At 46.3% G+C, this 20,832-nt stretch overlaps 1 protein-coding gene across 2 annotated transcripts in view; it reads right to left on the reverse strand.

Moving 5' to 3' along the window:
* tenm2 (teneurin transmembrane protein 2) overlaps positions 1–20,832 on the reverse strand; it is a 149,555-nt gene that overhangs the window by 99,352 nt on the left and 29,371 nt on the right. Inside the window, exon 4 of one of the 2 annotated variants that reach the window (XM_041943523.1) lies at positions 778–787. The exons of the other annotated variant lie outside the window; for it this stretch is intronic. Within the exon in view, the coding sequence (XP_041799457.1) occupies positions 778–787 (10 nt within the window). The remainder of the gene's footprint in view (positions 1–777; positions 788–20,832) is intronic. 2 annotated transcript variants of the gene reach the window in all.

Raw genomic sequence — 20,832 nt, forward strand, 5'->3', positions numbered from 1 at the left:
CATGTTTGGTGACAGCTGAACACGTGTGAGGTGGCCTGTAGAGGGTCTGTCTGCTTCAGATGGCAGGGGGTCCCGCTAGCCAATGGACCACCCGCTCCGTAAAGCAGGAAGTGAACCACCAATCTGTCATCTGTCTTCATAAACCCACCAGTCAGGACCCTCCTAATTAGTCACCATGGAAACCATGGCTAATTCCCTGGTCTGCCATGCCAATCACGTCCTGTCTGTGGCAGCAATCAGAAAGGCACATTTATCCACCGCTGGGCCAGATCCGTGTAACAGATGTGTGTGTGTGCGTGTATGTGTCTGGGGGTGTCTTTGTGTGTGTGTGTGTGTCTGTATGTATTTAAGTATGTGTGTTTGTGTCAGTGTGTGTGTGTGTGTGCATGTGGGCGGTTCACGGAGCTTGAGTGTGTGAGCTTGTGAAAGGCCTGCATTTCCTTAAACAATGTTGCCTCTGTAATTCTGTAGAAAAACAAAAGAAAAAAAAAGAAAAAAAACATTATGACTGTCTGTCTTGTAAATTCATAATGTTTGCTCAGATAGGAGGCAGATGTGTCGGAGCCGCTGAGAGGGGTGTGTGCCATGTTGTGATTGTCTGTGGGAACTGTTTGATTAGCTTGACGAGTGCTAGCAATCCCCTCACACCCACAACGCAATCAAACAACTATTATATGCCACAAGCACAAATACACGCGCAGGCACGGATGCGGAGACGCGCCGTAGACACGCTTACCCTCATCCCTGAGGTCAAACTCTCCTGTCAAACAACAGAACCCCTGCTGCTCTCAAATCACCTGCACATTCACACACGGAGTTCACAACAAATCAGACCATTTTGATTTTGAAATCAAATCCACATCACATCTAAATATTCAATCAATTAATCAGCGTTGAATTAGAAAGGCAAATACCTCGAAATAACCTTGTAAATATTGAGGAATGACTCGCATGAATAAATTATGGATTGGAGTGGAACCGGGGCAACGCGTGTCCCGTCCGTTTCTTGCCATCAGCTACCTGTCAATCACTGTAATTACCATCAGCTGGAATGTGCTCACCAGAAAGCTGGGGGCCGACACACAAGGGCGCGCTTACGCACGCACCAACTTCAATCAATGGCCGCTGAACACACACGCGCGCACGCAGAACCGCGTGTGGACCGCGCATACTGGCATTCGCAGATGCCAATCATAACTTCAAGCGCACATCAAAGCCAAGTTCTATTCAGATGTATGCCGTTTGATCACTGCCACCGCCTCCACCCCGTGTACACACACACACACACACACACACACACACACTCTCTCCACGGTATGTGCATATAACCTACATTACAGCGAGGCATCTGAATCTGAGATGCATCGGCTGAAAGAATGAGAAATAATTCAAGATGTTTTTTTCTATCTGCGCGTGTGTGTGTGCATGTCTGCTCATCCACAGCAGAAGAAACAGAGATTGGCCACAGTCAAGTTACAGCGATGCTCTATTGTTCCTCACACTGTTGTCTGGAGCGAATATAGCACAATGCCATCTGGCTGCTGTAGTGGCAAAGAAGTATCCGAGGGGCTTACCTGTCTCGTGAGAGAGGGTCTTGGTTCTTCCTGTGTTGCCTGAGTGATGCATCGCTCCGTACTTGCCTCTGTTTCTGATTAACCCTCTACCCTTATCTCCTCTCCTCCACACTCCACTCCTCTCCGCTCCCTTAAGAGTCCTCTTTTCTTGATTCTCAATCTTTCGCGCCCTGTTTTCTCCCTTTTTGACAAAGTCCTTGCTGTCTGCCGCCTCTCTCCCTCGCTGGTGTTCGTCTTCACTCTTGTTCCCCTTCCTTCTCTCCTCTCCGCCTGTTTGCAGTGCGCTCTGTGAAGCACAATCCGCTAGCTGAGTGCCGGAGCACCGCACAGGAGGAGAGAGAGCGAGAGCGAGAGAGATAGAGCAGGAGCACCGACACACACACACACACACACACACACACACACACAAACACACGCACCCTCACGGAGTGTGGATCGACACACTTGCGCACGTGTAGCTGTTGCACTGCGGAGACGGACGCCACACACCAAAACACCGGAGGGAAAAAGGATGAGCGCAATGCCCTGCACCGCTCTCCCTCTTTTTCCAGGAGGCTGCAGGTCTTTTTGTCTCCCTCCTGCTTCTAGTCCTCAGTCCTTTTTTCTGCTCAATCCGTCACACATCAAGGCCAGCTCGGGCGAAGGGGGACGGATGGACGAGGAGACACTGAGAGCGGAGAAGAGAGTGCCGTTCAGCCTGTGGCAGGCAGAGCAGAAGAGAAGGAGAGATGTGGCTGCGGCTCCATCCTCCATCTGCCCACAGCTGAGACTGAGAGCAGACTCAACACACACACACACACGCACACACACACACAGACACGCTCTCTCTCTCCTCCTCCTCCTCCTCTCTCTCTCCCTCTCTCTACCAGCAGCGCCACACCACCGAGATGGAGGGGGAGGAAAGATGACGGCGGGAGCTAACGAATGAGCCAAAGGGAGAGAGAAAGAGGGGTAGGGGTGAGACAGTGGAAGAGGGAGAGCGTAGTGGTGGATAGAAGGAGGAGGAGGCGGTGGCAACAAGGGCGGGAGAAAGCGGTGGAGCCCACGAGCGCTAGAGAGTGAAAGAGTGACAGAATCATGGGAATGTGACAAAGCATGCACATCAAGGGCTAAGGGGATGGAGAGGGAGAGGAGAAAAAAGGATAAAATGAGACATAGGAGACACGAGGGAATGGGTGGAGAGGAGGAGAGGTGGGGATGGGGCAAGGTGGATGGACAGGAAAGAGGGTAGAAGGAGAAGAGAGAAGGCGGTGAAGCGGAGAGGCGGAGTGGGAGGCACGGAGGAAGGGCAGAGGACACTGCGGCGATGAAGCCAGTAATATGTCAGATCTCACATGGGCGCGCTCGCATCCACATAATGTCCCTAAACAGGGAAAGAACAATGTCAAACAGAGCAGGAGGCTGGCTGCCACGGAAACAGCCTCTTGCCCTGAAACAGCACGTCGACCTCACATACCACCAAATGAAAGGAGAGAGTCGTTCCTTTTTTCATTCTGAGATAAATCAGCGGCCGAGACATGAAGGTGCATTTCTCTCTCTGATCCCTCACAGGCTCCAGCCATCGGCTCAGGTGGCAGGTTACCAGGTGAGTGAAGGTCCTCGCATTGCCCAGCAGAGGGCAGACATAATGTCACCTATAACCAACAGGCTGAGGTCATCTCTGGCTCATCAGCGTGTCGAAATATTAACATAATCCTACATTAGTGGACACATTGATCAACATTCAGTGAGCATTTGACACATCGCTTAAGTCACTTATTAGACATTATGCATCTAGACAGGCCTGCATCACCAAAGCCGTTCATCATTTAGTGTACATTTAGATATAACTCGAAACGACGAAGAAGAATGAGACTTAAGTGAGTTAATGAAAAGATTGTCTGGAATATTAGTGTGTGTGTGGGAGAGTGTGTTTTTACACATTATGAAAAAAGTGTGGATGGTGAAGGTTGCTAGAAGTCATAGGAGGAGAACGCTGACACAGAGATAAGAGCAGACAGTGATCTAAGAGCGATGAGACATCGACGCACACACATGCACACACTCACGCACACACACACACACACACACACACACATGCATTGAACTGCAGGTATGGCACCGCCGTTCAGAGGAAAGGCTAGGTCTGACACAGAGCAGGTGTGTGCGGTGTGTGCCGTCGCGAAGAGGGAGGTGGAGATGAGCGGAAAAGGCCAACCCCCGAGCCACCACTCCAGAGGGCCGCTGTCAGCCTCATTCTCTACCTCTTCATGTGACATTCTCAGACGCCATCTATCATCCTCAACGAGTCGCAGATGCACACAATGTGCGCGCTCGCGCGTACGCACGTGCGTTCCTAGATAAAGAGCGGCACTCGGGCAGGTATGCGGTCCCATCAGCTCGCGCGCGCGCACTTCCACGCACAGGTGTTGAGGCTCGATTTACAGCAGAGGGTGGCGGGGTGGCGGCTACGGCTTCATCATATTAGAGCTGAGAGTGCGGCCCAGGTAGAATCAGCGGGAGCGCAGGAGGAGACGCTGGATTTCTAGATGAGGTTCGCGTCAATTTGTCATGATAAAAAAACCCATCTGAGACAGAAACAAATTGCTTTCTTGACAACACCTTGTAATACTCCATCATGCACACGTACACACACACACATACACGAGCCCCCGCACATATACACATGTGTACACACACACACACATGAATCCAAAGTGATACATTTTCTCATGCAGGTTATTTATCAATGCCATTCAGCATCATTATACCTGGCATATCTGTATAACCATATATATTAAATGTGTATGTGGGCTACACAGAAGCTCCCACTCAGCGTGATTCACTGGGGAGTCCGTTCAGCCTGCTAGGCCCCAGTATGGAGGGCACGACGCCCGGAGGATGTAAAGAGAAGAGGAAGGATGTGTTAAAGGAACAAGAAAGAGAGCACATGGAAAGGTCATACAGACTAAGGTGAGCAAGGATCGTGTTCCACTAGGCCTACAGTATTATGCAGATTTACTCTCTCCAGCCTTTTCTCCATCTCATCATCACACTCTGAGGTTAATGTTGGGTTTCTGAAACTCAGTCTAGGGAGTTTGAATTACGAGCTGTTGATTTATACGCTCCTAGCATGCTATTTGGCCGGATTTTTTTTTTCACATCTCTTCACCTCACAATCTCTTTTTTCCCTCAGTGACAGTTTTTGTACCTTCACCTGTTCCCATCCCCCTACCTCCTCCGGTTTATCCTCCTTCTACCTGCCTCCTGAACTGAAACACCAAGGGAGAGCCGGTGAAGGGGGGGAGACAGAGGGAGAGAGCGACGAGAGGGAGGGGAATAGATGGAGAGAGAAGGTGTGCTATAAGGTGCCCCCATGGGTTGAACATGGTCATTTGTCATGAGGCTGAAAGCTTAAGAAAAGACTAGTTAACCTTTACAGCTGATCCCCGTGAGACACAGAAAAAAAACACAGCCCAGCAAAACACCTCGCGGAGAAGGTGTACAGTACACGCACACACACACGCACACATGCGCACACACATGCATGAGTGGCCCTTGCAGTAGCCTTCCGAACCCAGAATCAATAGCGGTGAACAAGAAGCGGGAGGAGGTTACTATTTTTTCACCACTTCCCCCTTAACTGTCTTTTCCCTCAGCAAAAAGCCTTGTTGTCTCCACGGTCCTTTTCCGTCCTCCTTCTCCCCCCACCCATCCTTGTCATGCCCACACCCTGCCACAGTAATTAATCACCTTGTGCTAATGAGCTATTAACTAATGACAGATTGACATGCCTCTGCCTGTGTGCGCATGTCTGAGTGTGTGTCGGTGTGTCTGCGCGAGTGTCGCCAGAGCCACCCTCAGCACACTAATGTGATTAATAAGGTTAAGCTCTTATTAGGGAGGGAGCGCGCTCACACACACCTGCACACGCAGACGCCGCCATCCATGCACTCAGATACAAAACGCCACGAAGTGAATGACTAGTGTCGGCCTGCTGTAAGTCTGAGTGCAAATGAAAGTAGGGCACGGAAAGAAATAACATCAGATGCTTTGTACCCTTCACCATATATTCTCATTACCCAGAGGCTGACTCCGCTATACACTAATCACATCTCGGGGAAACGGAGGGAAGCGCTGGAGTAATGCACATCTCCGCGACCTGAGCTGGAAACCTACAAGCGCTTTGTTGTTTCTTTGTCGGCATTTTCAGCCGTTTGTCGACACTTTTACACTCGTTCAGCAGACGACTCATTCAGGCCCAGGGAGATCAACAGAGGGTGTGCTTGGCTTGCTGTTCGTGACAACCCCCTCCCTAAAAAAAAGAAAAAAACTCTGTGTCCTCCCCTCACCTTCAAGACTGGTTTCAGCACCACGGACAGCTACACACATGGCCACTTTATGAACAAACCTGAAGTGTCCTTAAAACAATGTCCTTGATTTGGAGCACAGCGTGACACCCTCCTTTCTAATAACACTCACATCCTAATAGACTGTTTATCAAACAATTACAGTATAAAAGAGAGTCACTGTATCAAACTGTAGCACAAATAGCAAAGAGTTGCTTGAGACAGGTAGTTACAGTCGAAGTCCGTACCTGGAGCCTGTTTAATCAGATGTATTGGACTCTAACGCCTCTGCTTTCCAATTTCAAGAGAAATGTAGTTACAGCAAGATCATCTGATACTCAGGAGAATCCTTGCACTGCATAAATGGAGTCTAACCTAGCTGCACGTGTGCGCATACGTACAACCGCGAGTGTGTGTTGTGCATATGCCAGCGCATGTACTGTACTGCATGCGCCTCTGTGTGCCTCTGACCTAACAGTGTGTCCCCCCGGAGAAGTTTTGGCGCATACCGAGGCTCATTTGCATTCTCGCAGCTCTCTCATTTTTTTCTGTGGCTTTAGAAGTGAACAGCTGCTTAATGGTCATAGCTCTTCAGAGACAGGACATTGGGAAGCACAGAGGGGGTTAGCCAGGGTTTCTGCACTGCCAAACACACACACACAGGCGGCAGGCACACACCAGGTAAAGCCTGGTTCGGCTGTGGTTCTGAGAGCGAGATGTGACCATTTAGCAGATGTTTTCCTTCCCAATAGTGACTTTGGAGGTTTTTCACACTGTTGAATTTAACTACAATGGAAAACAAAGCAAGCCACACATGCATTATACTGTAGCTGATGTGACAAGAGCAGAGGAAAATCCTTTGCTCAGTATGGCAAAAACAACACTGCTGTTGTTTGAATTTGTGCTGATGTACAGAATGTTACGAGCATGCCTCTCCCTGGTACGGCTGCATATTCCAAGCCACTGATTGTGGGCACAGCATCTACTCTGCGCCACCGAAATCACAGAAATCCTGACTTCTGAGAGCAAAGATAGATGGATGAATGGAAGGAGCAGTGGAGGGTGTTTGTAAAAGCTGATTTAAAAAGCAAAAAAGGGTATTGAGGCTGGATTTTGGGGGTGCAGGGAGGTTGAGTGCTTTCTCTAATTCTTGCGGAGCTCACAAATTCAAAAAAGCGATTTCAGCCCTGCACCACAGACACACGCCACACTGACAAACCACATCAAATAGCCTTCATCTCCACGCTCATTTGACTGTTTGACTCGAGCGAACGGCGCAGGCACACACAGATGGGTTGTGTTTCATGAGATGCCAAAAGAAGGGATTTGGTGAAATAAAAGAGGAGCGAGAGAAGGTTATCGCCTCGCAACGGAAAAGTGCGGAGAGGCGTCCTGCTTCGGAGACGCCTCAAATGTCCTTTTTGACAAAGCGCATTGTGAAGAACAGGCACACGCACACACAAAGCAACCTGATTGATTGATTGACAGGTTTAGTGACTAACAAATCACAGATGTTTGGCTATCAGAGCTATAAATGAACACAACAAAATCTAGAAATATACTAAAAAAGTAATGAAGACAAACAAAAACTACTAATCAAATATGGCTGTTTTGACTTAACTAGGATACAAACTAATATGTTGAGGATGGCTTAAGAAAAAACTGTCAACTTGTCAAGGAATACTATTTTTATTGCTTCTATGTGGAGACCCTGAACCCTCTCTTAAAGGTCAAAACACTTACTCAACATGTTTTTTTTCAGCTTGATACTTTTTGAAATGGGTGAGAGGTTCTGTTTGTGGTGTCACAGACTCCGGCTGTGATTATATACAATGGATTATCTTCATGCGCTACATCTGGGTTTAGGTAAATTGGATTGGTAAGTAAAGACAGTCACAACAAAACACGCAACATGATATTCAACTCGACCATTCGTCAGGTAACTGTCTTGCAGAATCAAATCAGTCCAAATTAAATTGTGGCAAATACAGTATGCACAGTAACATCCAATTTATTTCATATATGTGGCTAGAACTATAAAACAAACAAAGAAACAACAACCACCACAAAATGCTGTTTTACTGTCTGCAAAATAAAAAACGCTTCATTGGCAGTATGCTGTCAGCTGTGGTCATGTGGTGAGGTGGTTCACGGGGACTCGATTGTAGAGATTCGATCAACTTTTTTTTACACTAAACTTTGTAGATAAAAGTCAACCTTTCTTCTTCTCCTTTTCCACGTCTCAATAAAAATGTCAGTACCTGCGGCTGCTTCTCTTGCTCTAATTCTGTCCTGTCTAGCAGCGTTTCCTGTAGGGAGTAGAAATCCTGCCATCTTTCTTTGCGACTGGCAAACAGGTGGAGCAGCCATAACTTGTCTGTTGAGAAGTGCACTAAACTCCTGACCACAGTGACACTACATTTCACCTTTCAGCTCTAATTGCCTTCATATTTTTGCGTTGTGATAAATGGCACCCCTCTGGTTTCCTTCAGGTGGGGGTGTTAAACTCTCCTGATGGGCTCAGCATGGTACTTTTTCCAGATGCTAGATGCACAACGGTATTCACAAAATAACAATAAAAGATGGGTGCAGTCAGACAGGGCCAGCAGAGACATACATGCATGTAAATGCCCCTAACGAAAAGAGAAAAGACAAACACGAGCACAAAAGACGCGGGCCAGCCAAATATCAGACACAAATTTGGACGATGATGAGGGATTGGAGGAGCCAGATCGGATAAGCGGGGGGACAAGACAGCTCTAACATAGAGACAAATGACCTCCCAACATCACTAGCATGGTGGGCCTGAGGAGAACCCGCTAAATAAAAGCCTGGATACATAGAATAGAAAAAGCAAAAGACACAGAGGCAGAAGGGGAGAGCTGGAGCACACACAAGGATTGATGGGCTTGTAATTTTCTCTTTTCTGCCTGATAAAGATGATGAATCCCTCTATGGGGAATTTAATCACACTCTAACAAAGAGCATGCACACAGGCAGGGCTGCAACAAACCTGTCATGGCTAAGTAAACAGCACAGTGCAAACAAATAGAAAGCTGGTGTGTATCCCTGTGTGACACAAAAGCACACACATCAATTCGCAAAATCTGAGCCCAAGGAAACGTTTTAGTGTCCACCCATAAACAAACATTATAGTTGATCATTTGCTGTTTTTTTTTTTGTTTTTTTTTTCAGAAAAACACAGAAAATTATGCACAAAGACGCACTGAGTAATTAGCTCAGACCCTATGCATATGTAAGACAGTATGCATGTATTTTCCAAGAGGCAAGGGATTGATTTCCAGCTGGAAAATGTGTGTGTGTGTGTGAGTGTGTGTGTGTGTGTGTGTGTGTGTGTGTGTGTGTGTGTGTGTGTGTGTGTGTGTGCGCGTGCGCATATGCATGTCCTTTGCTGGCTCTTAACTGGGCATGAATGCTGCCTCTTTACCAGACTGAATATATTACAATGCCTATGCCACATAGATCAATACACACAAGCTATGGCCAAATTAATTGCTTGTGACAACGCAAGGAAGACCACGAAACTTGTGAGGGGGGGAATCAGCCTTGGATGGGGCAGCACTGTAAATGTGGAGTATGTGCGTGTGCGTGTGTGTGTGTGTGTGTGTGTGTGTGTGTGTGTGTGTGTGTGTGTGTGTGTGAGCTCAGTGTCTGAGTAAATTGCGCATGCTTAAAATAGTCATTGCTGGTCAATAAGCAATTTCTATGTGATGCAGACTTTACAGTCTATCAATTCATTTACAGTAGACGCCCTTGAAATTTCTATATAATCAAAAGAAAGAGACCCAGAAGAGAAGAATACCGTGTGCATAAGAATAGAGAGGGAGAGAGAAGAGAGAAAGAAGGAGAAGGGGGGGAGAAAAAAGGGAAAACAAGTGAGTTTGGGGGGTTTCTGTCATTATGATGGATAGATCGAGAGAATAGGGGCTCCCAGAAGGAGAAGTGTAAAAATAGGATAGCACCTTTCCCTTGACACCTCTCCTCTCTGCCCATTTATCCAATCACGAGCCTCCCATCCCTCTCCTTCCCTCCTCCCGCTCTTCTCTCACCTATGGCTTGCCCTGCTCTTCCTCTTCCCCTCTCGGTGCTGTTGTTCTCTGCCGTTTTTCTCGGCATCATCTCCCGAGCTTCCTCCCTCCCTCCTCTGTGTCCGTTTACTCACCCGCTTACGTCCACACCCGACAGACAAAAACCTCTCCGTCCCACTGGGTTTCCTCCTCATCGCACTCAGCTGTAAAGGCTTTAAACCTCTTACTGCCCCGATCCCTGATGACACACTTATACGGTAAACTTTGACTTTTGATGAAAAACCTACATTTACACCCAGGGATTGCTTGCAGAGCCTTGTGTCCTTTTTATCTCCGCTCCCTCGCCCCGCTTTGTATTCATGCTGCTACACAGATTCAACACATTCAAACTAGTGGTCTATGAGGGATACTAATGGAAGCTGTTCAGAGCACCACTTATTGTCCTGTGTGTCTCAAATGCTCAACAAGCCAAACAGCGCTGAGACCACTAAGGCGGGAATGGAAGCAGTCCTCCACCACTTTGCCCAAGTTTTCGCCCAAGTCTCACTTCCATTCTCGTTCTGTCCTCTCCAATATCTATCACTTTCTCACTCATTAACCCCACCCCCGCCCCGCCCCGCGCCATCCCTCCATTCCTCTTCCTCTCTCTGGAGAGGAAAAACAAACAGCTGTCAGGGTCAGGCTTGCAGATGAATTCCAAATGACTCTGAAGGGCAGAGGGGCCGACCAACTTTCTCCAGAGGAGTGGCCGGTTACAAACACACGCGCACGTGCATGAAAGCGAGCACACAAACAGGGCAAAATAAATACGGCCCACTCCTTGAACCCCCCCTCCACCTTCCACCACACGCACACACACACACACACACACACACACAACACGGAGTGCAGCTGCTCTTTGAATCAATACCGCATCTTAAGTCAGCCTACTGTCAAGGTGAAGGCAGTTTGTGTGTGTGTAAAGTGGATCTGTGGCTGTTTACACACACATCGTGCACACAAGGAAGTGCGTGCGTGTGTGTGTGTACAAGTGGCTAAAGCTTGCTCCCGTGTGATGACACAGATGCCGTAAAGCTCAATAAACAGAAATGCATTGTGCGCAGGTTTTGCTGACTTCCTCTGGCTCCCATTTATTTCACGGGAATCGAGAATCTCCTCCAAACTTTCTAGAGACACGAGGAGTCAATTTCACCTTCGCCAGCACACCACCCGTGGCTAAATTTGCAGCTCTCGCTGGGTCAAGATGAGTCGATTTTACATCTTATCAATCATATCTATGTGATATCCCTCCATCTTGTCTGTTGTCTGAGTCCACTCTCTATCACTGTCTGTTACCATTCATCCATCACGAGTAAGAGACCTTTCCATTATTCAGTGGAGCAGAGCACAGGTTTATTCAAGACGTTTACATCGCTCTTAATTCTTTTCTGCTTTTTCTCTCTCTAATGGAGTCGATAACAAAGTCTGAAATGATTAAGCAGCAAAACATTAAATGTGTCAACTGGTCGATGTTGATTCAAATAGCCACGCAGAGGAAACTTATGTACAGATGGGTCGAAATTTAAAGAAAAAGCAACAGGCAGAAGGTCATTTTCGCAGCTCTGAATGATTGTTTGCCATACTGTTACAAATAACGTCACATTATTGTGCAGATTGCTTATATGTATTGATTCCACGACAGTTCCCATGAGGATAGTACATAGTGGCAGTTACAATAGCAGCTTAGCTGTGAAATGAATGCTACAGTCGCACAAACCTCCGGTTGCTCTGCTTTGCTTTGATGCCACAAATGCGTCAGTGCCAGAGTCCAGTAAAGCTGTGCACCATCCTTTCAGATTACTTTTTATTGTTGTATTTTAAAATAAGCTTTTACTGCTGCCCTGTTTTTTTTTTTGTTGCCACATGAAAACAACAACGACAACAACGAAAAAAAAATACAATCTCTGACACATTTACACTGCTTCCGCCACTCTGGGCGTACCTGCGTACAGGTGGGAGGCGGCTGCGTCGTGGAAGCGCTGGTGTTGTTTTGAATTTGTGTGTGAAGGGGACAAGAACGTGACAGTGAAATGGAAAATGGTGCCTGGGTGATAAGTGTGTATCAGCTGCGAAGAGCTCTACTTGAAATCTGAAGAAGCACCTGCAAGCTAAGCGCAGCGCCACAACACTCAGTTACCCTCGGTTTCAATTTACTTTCATGTGCTTCAAAGAATTCAACTTGTTTCATTGGAGATGAATTGCTGTTGCATTGTTAGGCTATATGCACTGAGCCCTGCTACCCTCCTGATTTTATGTTTGCATGTAATCAAATATAAAGGGGATATTGGGTCTGTTATTAGCTGGCAGAGTTACAGCTTATGGGCTGTAGGTTATGCTGTGCAATGACGGTAGAGTCAGTACATTCAAAGGTTGACATTCAGCAGACTGCACATCCTCTGGACAACATAACCAACCACCATCTGCAAGGAATCGCAAAGGGGTTTTCATTTTTGGTAACACGAAAGTAACATTACCATTAACATTAATGGTTATGTTGCTCTACTCATTTATTCAGGTTTCTCTCCTTTAAGTTCACCCATCTGTACCAGCGCCCCTTTCATTTCCTGTAATGTATGTATTATTTACACAACGTATGCTTCCTGCACGCGTGTCTGTTTGTGTCTGCAGATAAGACCATGATGCTTGACTGGATTCGGTGTTAAGGGGAAAAAAAAAAAAAAAATTCTCAATCATTTCCAAGCCACACATGAAACGTGTACTTGCGTCTCACAGAGCAGGTTTCAACAATGGCTGACGAAATTTAATTCACTTTTTAGTGCTCGGGTGTATGTCGTGCCTCTTCCCCTGTATGTGTGTGCGTGTTAGTCCTTCCAACTCTTTGAGTTTTGGCAGCGAGATCAGAGGAAATGTGTGTTGTTGTGTTTGTGGGCGCGTGCGTGACGGTGCACTGTGTGTGTGTGTGTGTGTGTGTGTGTGTGACAGAGAGAGAGAGAGAGAAGGCATGAAAGTGAGATTCTGCTCTGAGACGTTTGATGTCGAAGAACAGCGTCTGCTGTCTGTCTGCCAACTGCCAACCCTCTATCACCATCCCAACACATGGCCTCCGCAAAGTGTGTGCATGTGTGTTTCTGTGTGTGTGCGTCTGTGTGTGTGTGTGTAAGTGGCCTGATTAGGCAGGGACTTGGCTATGTGACACTGCTACAGAGCTAGTTAGACTCATAACATGCACCTCACAGTGTGTCACAGTGTAAACGTGTGGGCCCGAGAACGCAAAATAGGATTTTGTTTTTAATCACATGACAGAGACGGGGCGAGAGACGAGGGAGAGAGGTGAGTGTGGATGTGTGTGTGTGTGTGTGTGTGTGTATGTGGGCGTATTGGAAAGGGTGAGTAATCTCTCACTTTTCATACCTCTCATCCCACACCAGCAATCTTTGGATGGGTCCTTAACATACAGAGTCAAGTGCACTTAAGGCTAATTGTTAACTGATGTGTGTGTGGTTCTGTGCACATGTGTGTGAGTATTTCTCTCTCTCTCTCTCTCTGTGTGTGTGTGTGTGTGTGTGCAACAGGTGTGTGCCAGAATCGTCCAAATCCTGTTCCTGCCATGGCTGATGTTGCACTCACACACCATCATCTGTTTCATCTGTGAGTGCAACTTTGTCCAAGCAAAGGAAATAAGCAGAGAAAAACAAAATCCATCCGTATATGCAAAGAGAAAATGTACTGAAAATGCAAATGAAAGGCGCTGCCTTCTATATTTGGCCTCAGAAGGCCACAGGATGCTTTCATGATGAATTTTTGTTAGGTGGTAAAAACTGAGACGATGCAGCGGATGTGTGAAGAACTGAGAGACGGCGGAACAAAGGCAATGAGAGAGAGAGAGAATGGAGAAGAAAGGCAGAAATGAAATCTGTTCGAAAAGTCAAACACTTGTCTTTGACTCACGCTCGCAGACATGCATGCCTACGCAAACTTAGGCACGAACAAACAAAACAAAAACAGTGATTGAGGTGCTAGCATGTGCGCACACAGAAAAACATACTGAGCTATTGGCAGAGCAAAAGGCTGAAAGATCAGGTGAATCTACAGAGCGCAGACACTTTCTCTCCCTTTGTACGCCTCTTGACGCGCTGGTAGGGCCAGATATAGCTCTTTCTGCCTCCTCGCAGATCACAAGCACGCACGCAACGTGAGAATGAATAGATGGAGTTATTCTGGACGAAAGGGGAATAGAATATGGTTAACAAAAAATAAAATAAAAGCAAACGGTAGCCAGGCGGTGGAAATGTCCTGTGGCAGCAGACAAATAAGTGCTGGAGTGATCTCAGCACCGCAGGTCGGCTGCATTGAAGAGGAACTGCTGTTCAGCCCCGAAAGGCTCGAGAGACGGAGGAAGCGAAGGGAGAGAGAGAGGGGGGGCCCGGAATCAAAAGTAAGTAAAATCAATATGTAGATTTGTGGCAAGATACAAAAGGACTTGAAACTGAAATTCAGATTACACTGAATAGATAAAGGCACGCTGTGAACATTTCACAGCATTCTTTCGCCCTCAGCGTTACACTTAGCAATGTCATGTCTCCTCCCGTCCCTGGATAGAAACAGAGAGGCGATAGCTGCCTCCCGATCCGCGATTGGTCAATTCAATTTTAATAGGTTTGGAGGGCTGGGTTGCATTAATTACGCCCAGAGGTGACCGGAGCACACTAATATTGATCTGGGTGGACGGCTCTTGTTTTGTCCAGTGCCGAGGTGTGCAGGGGGGAGAAAGTTACCCGACGACCGTGGCGGAAGGAGAGAAAGTGTCAGTATGGTGAAAACTGGCCAGTGTGATTAGACTGATATGTCAGCCGGGCATCAACCACTTCAGCGTCCAGCTAGTTTCACTGTTTGTTTTTAGAAGAGCGTGATTTAAACACGAGGATATAAAGGCTTTTCCCACCTTGAGAATAAGTGGTGCTCAGCAGAACAAGGTTCTCATGTTAATTCGTTATTTGTTGGATCGTGTTGGAACATTTAAAGATATTTAACATTAGATACAAATGATGATGAAACCCCATCTCAGTCAAACCCTGTTAGATGTATTATTTACAAAATCCTTTTCAGGCATTTTCATTGCCGAGCGTGATATCCTGAAGCATTTTGTGGAATATCTCTGAATGGGGGAGTGTCAGTGTGGAAGTGTTGTGGCAGGAGGGTCTGAGCTGAAATTGGACAGCCTCTCTTTATCCCCAGCATGAGTTTTCAAGCAAGTGGTGAAGTAATCCTGCAAACTGTTGAAACAGATAAAAGCTCTGGTTTCTTTGCCTTAAACTGGTTACTAGTAACATGATTGTGGCACACTTGCAATCGGCCTGAACGGAGTATGCCACCACTTAGTCTTTAGCTAGTTCATACTAATCAATTAAACATGCCAGCTTAGGACTTATGCACTGTGCGCATTGTTATTGATTACAGCGACTTGCTGCTGTCTGCCCTAAAATAGATAGTTATGACTTTGCAAAGGGGCCACTGGGGACTGAGGCTGGGCTAGTCTGGGCTGACCCATTGATTAGAAATGAAGGTGACCAGGGTGTACTATTGATTGTAACTGGTGGGACAGGAGCATAAAGTGGACTAAGCGTTCAGTGCAGCAATCTGGCGAAGGAGAGGAGCGATGACGGACTAAAACGCTCTCCTGTGTCTGTTTGCTTTGTGAAGACAATAGGGGAGTGGGAAAACAAAAACGGCTGATAAAGATCCAAAAAGTCATATTCCTCTGTTTTCCTGGGCTTGAGCTCCACTGCCTGTACAACTGATACTTGGCCTAGCCATGGAAAGGGTTCAGAAAGAGAGATTTGGGACCAGCTGAGATGCCAGGCTGTCTCCATGCTCAGCCATAGAGATGGAAGATAAAGTCAGATACTTGTCTGATGATTAGCCAGGTCAGAGTATTAAGTGGCAAAACAAGAGGAGTTGCACAATCAGAGGTTAGAGACTCTAATATAGATTTATTCATCTATTTTCTTTCCTCCCATTTGACTCCCCACTAAACAAAGCCAACCTATTAAAGCAAGTATTGAGTGCAGAAGAAACGGTTTTAACAGAAATATTGACATCAGTGCTGCCACTTTTTTTCTGCTGAACACTGTGGTTTTAATCAGGGTCTGTGTCTTCACTTGATATCTATACTTGAACTGAGCACAGGGGATAGTCTCAACTGCAGTGCAATAGGTACGTAACACGAGGTGGTCTGCGTATCGTACACACCGTGAACGCCAGCACTCTGACAAGCTGAGAGCTTTGACAGATCAATACTGGTGGGAAATCAGAAAAATGGAGGCAAAGTACAGTGAATAAAGTTTCTCTCTTCCTCTGTCGTACAAAGTAAAGGCCAACTCCACCTGTTTTACACACTGTGATCAGCTTACCTGACATGAAGGTAACTAATCAACTGTTTTCTAATGGTTTTGTGGCTTTGGAAGGAGTTCTCCAAAGTTTTAGAAAACAACCCTGATGATGTCCTGACTTTTCTTGGAGACTATACTTTTTTGAGACAGAAGCCGTCCATTGTGAACTGGGGCACGGAGACATATACCAGGCACTGCAGGAGGGTCCAACCAAAGGTGTTATTGAACTGCAATTTTTAAAGCTTGACCTGCTCTGGATATCTCAACCTCTGCTGCACCAATTTTGATGGTTCTTCAACTTAAAAGTCCCTTTCAAGTCGCTTTCAACGTTTATGCAAAACGTCCTATGACCACTCACACGCTGATTTCTCCTGGAAACGGAAGTGCAGCCGTTCACGACTCCCACTCCACTTTGTATAAGCCCTAAAAAGGAAAATGTGGGAAAACCTGATTGTCATGGTTTCCCAAGTCAGTTCGATCAAATTTTAACAAGTTGACAGCAGCTTCAAGACGAAAAACAACTTGTCATTTAAGAAATTAATACTTTGTTTTGAACCAGCGTAGAGTTAAAGAGAGAAAATAAGCATCCAATCAGAGCTAATTCTGTGAATTTGCTGCTTCATGCTTAACACACCCGCAGGAGAGAGCCTACTTTTTTAAGCCTGTATATGTAAACTCCAAAGCCCCTCCCCCAAAACACAAAAGCGTGCACTGCCTGACGCCTGCTGTCGGACGAGTGCACGAGAGGGAGTAGTGACGAGAAGACCGGTTCTTTGACTAAATACATATATAAACAACTTTGTTAAATGCCTCAATCATCTAAACACAAGCAAAACAGCAGTGATTCGGTGTGAACTGGTGACCCGGCCGGGCAGTTACTGCTCACCGCTGTGGGTGTGTGCTTTGTGCTGCTGGGTCTGAGTCTGCTGTCTTTGGGGCTGTGCAGTGAAGTAAGCGAATCAATGTCATCGCTAGCCGTAGCCGACTACATCATGTCTTATTCAAATGTTAGAAAAAACATTATCACCACCAATGCGGACAACAAACCTACAGTTTGTGCTCACAGCTGTCAAACTAGCATGTTAGCACTGGGAAACTGTCGCTGCACTTTCTCTTGTGTGACTAGCTCGATGTAGCTTTAGCAATATATCTGTCTAGCCTTGTTGAAGAGTCCAGTCAAGATTGATGAGTGGAAGGGCAGAGCGTGCGTGGGTAGGCAGGCATATACAGGTCATTTTTTCAGTCTTTGATTTATTGATTGCTGTCGGGACGTAAAGACAAGCACAACAAAAAACATACTGTAATTCCGTAAGTGTGTGCATGTGTGCTGTATGTGCATGTGCAGGCCTGTCTGCCTCCGTTTCCCCCTGTGAAAATGCTACATTTTGTTATTAGGCTGCATCTGCGTATCAAATCACTCTTTCTCTTTCTGTTTCACACATAAACAAACACTGGCCGGCAGAGACTTACAAGTCAACGCCACGCCATGCGTCACCATGCTGCGCGGTGCCCCGCGGCGCTGCGCTCCATTCGATGAGACAGCATGAGGCACAAATCAATATGGATTAAACTCTGTAAGGAGCTATCCACTTTCTCCTCCTCACTGCGCATGGAAGGAAACCGGGAACACTTATTATGCTGGATTGCGGATTTGTTCCTCTTTTGAATCACACAGGAAAAGTGAGGAGCGGGAGATCAAACAGCTCCGGGCGCTGGGCCATCGTGAGGCTGAAGGAAAACGCCTGTGCCACGCCCGCCTCTCGCCACCCGCGGGGCGGCTGCTTAGAGCGCTGCGTGGCGGGGGGCTTGAATCAACTCCTCATTCCACCTGCCACACCTAGACTGAGATGAGCACACACACGTGCACAGGCACTCATATGCACACAGTGACGGGTCTGGTGGTAGGACTCAGCCCCCATGGCAGTGGTGGGCTTCCCACAGCGCTCGGCAGGACGCCAGAGATTATCCCGGTGCTTGCAGACAGTCACAGAATGTTAATCCTCAGCCATCTCTTCTGCTGTATTGTTAAATCTGGATTTTCCTCTCAATCGCTCCTCCTCCTTAGCTCCCCTCCTTCTTTATCCATCACTCTCCATCCTCTCCAGCAATCCCCCAAAATCCCCCCCACATTCCCAGCTCCGTCCTCTTTCCCTCATCTGCTTTTAACTCCATCCCCGCCGCTCCTAAAATCTCTTGATCCCCGTTTCCTACTCGTAAGCGACAAGGCCACATCCCCGTTCTGTCTTATCCTTTCTTTCCGCTCGCGGCCCAGCCCTCGCTATCAGCCCCGCATTGATCTTCTCATCCCAGAGAAAACAAAACACCAATCAGCCTGTCATAATCACTCTGCTGGAGGAGGAAGCAGTGAACGGCAAGCACAGCTGCTACATGTTGATGTCGAGACAGTGGAAAAGCTAACAGGGCAGCAAAGGGGAAGCCGGGTTTGTGTGGATGAACATGTGCTGGCTGTGTTCTATTTTTAAAATGTGTAAAGAAAAAAAAGAAAGGTTTATTAACTATTTCTAACAGATTCTGTTCTGTTAATGATGATACTGATTCTCATTTCTTTTTTATTTGTATGATGGAACAATAAAGTGACAGCTGCTGGAACCGTTCCTTCTACAAATTACAAAAAACAACCTCTGAATGATATCTGGTCTCCCACAGCTTTCCTCCGCCATTCACTCTGATTTTCTCTCATAAAAATTGCCCTCTACCGCTCGTACTTTTTTTTTTTTTTTTTTTTTTTACTGCTTGTCCCGCTGGATTTTTCTTCAGGACGCTGTGGCTGCTAACTTCTAAACAATAAATGCGTTTTGTGATCTGTCAGCAGTCTCCAGACCGTCGTACTGGGCTTTGTTGTCATGCAAAACACGTGGATTGCAAACTTTATGTCCACAGCATCTTTCCACCACAGGAGATCTGGCAGATCCGATAAATCTCCAGCTGAAATGTTTGCTGGGATGCATTTAGGCCTTACATTAACTGCTTGAACCGTAAGCTTTAAAACGGATAGCTCCTCCTCTCCGAAGGTTCAAGGTGCTCCATATCATCTGCACATAATGTTACGTGTGGAATTTGTTTGACTTCAGACACTGTTGTTGCTGGGAAAAATACCACGCTGTTTTCATTCATAGCACTTCAATCTTAAATATCTTCTTTCATTTCATACTGTCAACATTTCTGACATTTCACATTACAGCTGATGGTGGTATTCATCAGTTCTATACTAACATCTTCTGTGTACTGGTGGTCCTTGGCTCTCCTCTCAGATCCCTCTCAGTGTATTATGAAACTATTCAGCAAACAAGCTAGTTCATGATACTGTGATAACTGAGCCGAGCAAAGCACCAGATACACTATTGTGCCTATTCTTCTGTGTGTGGCTACATTTCTGGAACAATATGTTACGGTTTAAGGTGGTTTGTTGCTGGGAGGATTTGAAGGACTGAGAGTCGACGTGGCAGCTCTGTGATGCTGCACTTACGCACATTCCTTTGGGCAACACACAGACATCAGCATGCTAATAGCCTCATAATGATAATTCAGATGCTTAGCAGGTAACGCTTACCATGGCAACCGTCTTAGTTTATTTAGCATGCTAATGTTAGCATGCTAATTACAGTAGCAATTAACACAATTACAGCTGGAGTGCATATTTCATTGCAATACATCCAGTAGTTGTTGAGATGTTCTGGAGTTGCTTGGGGCTCTAGAAGACGTTTCGCCTCTCATCCAATAAGCTTCTTCAGTTCTAACTGACTGGTGGGGAGTCCATGGCATTTATCATCTTGCAGGACCGTTCACACCTTGGGAACCGTTGACCTAGCCGGCCATCGTGTGAGTTGTCAGGGTCACGTGAGTCATGGTGTGAACGGGCGTTCAGCTGCCTGGGGAGCTGCAGCGACTCACACTATGGTCAAGGATGATGATGTTGATGGTGAATCCAGTGTACGAGTTAACAACGGTCAGTTGATGTACAGGTAATGGCTGTTATTTGCACCTGTGTATATCGAGCACCAACATTATTGCCTATCTGCCAGTTCAGAAGATTGATGAGGGTGTAGCCTGATGTCCTTTACAGCCACCGGTGGGTTATATATCATTCTTTGGGCAGGTGACATGTGACTTGGACATCTCCATGAATGCTAGACTTGGATGATAGCTCAGTAAATGCTGTAGCATGTTTTCTTCTTTGGTAAATGCTCATTTTGAGAAATATGCACAACATTACCCAGTTACTTTATACTAAATATAAATGTGTATCTCTAATTTTGAAAGAATTTTATATGAATGGCAATAATATTTCATTGTGTATGCTAGACCTTACTTCTTACAAGACGTTAGTAGTCCTTATTTCAATTTTGAAACAAGGACTTTGAAATAAATTAAGAAACCCTGTGGCGTCAGCCTGGGTAGCTCTGTTGAAGAGCTAAAAACCTAAATGTACCAAAAATGAAATACTGCTTTAATAATTGCAGAGGTGGTGGTA

This window comes from Chelmon rostratus, chromosome 9, assembly GCF_017976325.1.
Source record: "Chelmon rostratus isolate fCheRos1 chromosome 9, fCheRos1.pri, whole genome shotgun sequence".
NCBI lineage: Eukaryota > Metazoa > Chordata > Actinopteri > Chaetodontiformes > Chaetodontidae > Chelmon > Chelmon rostratus.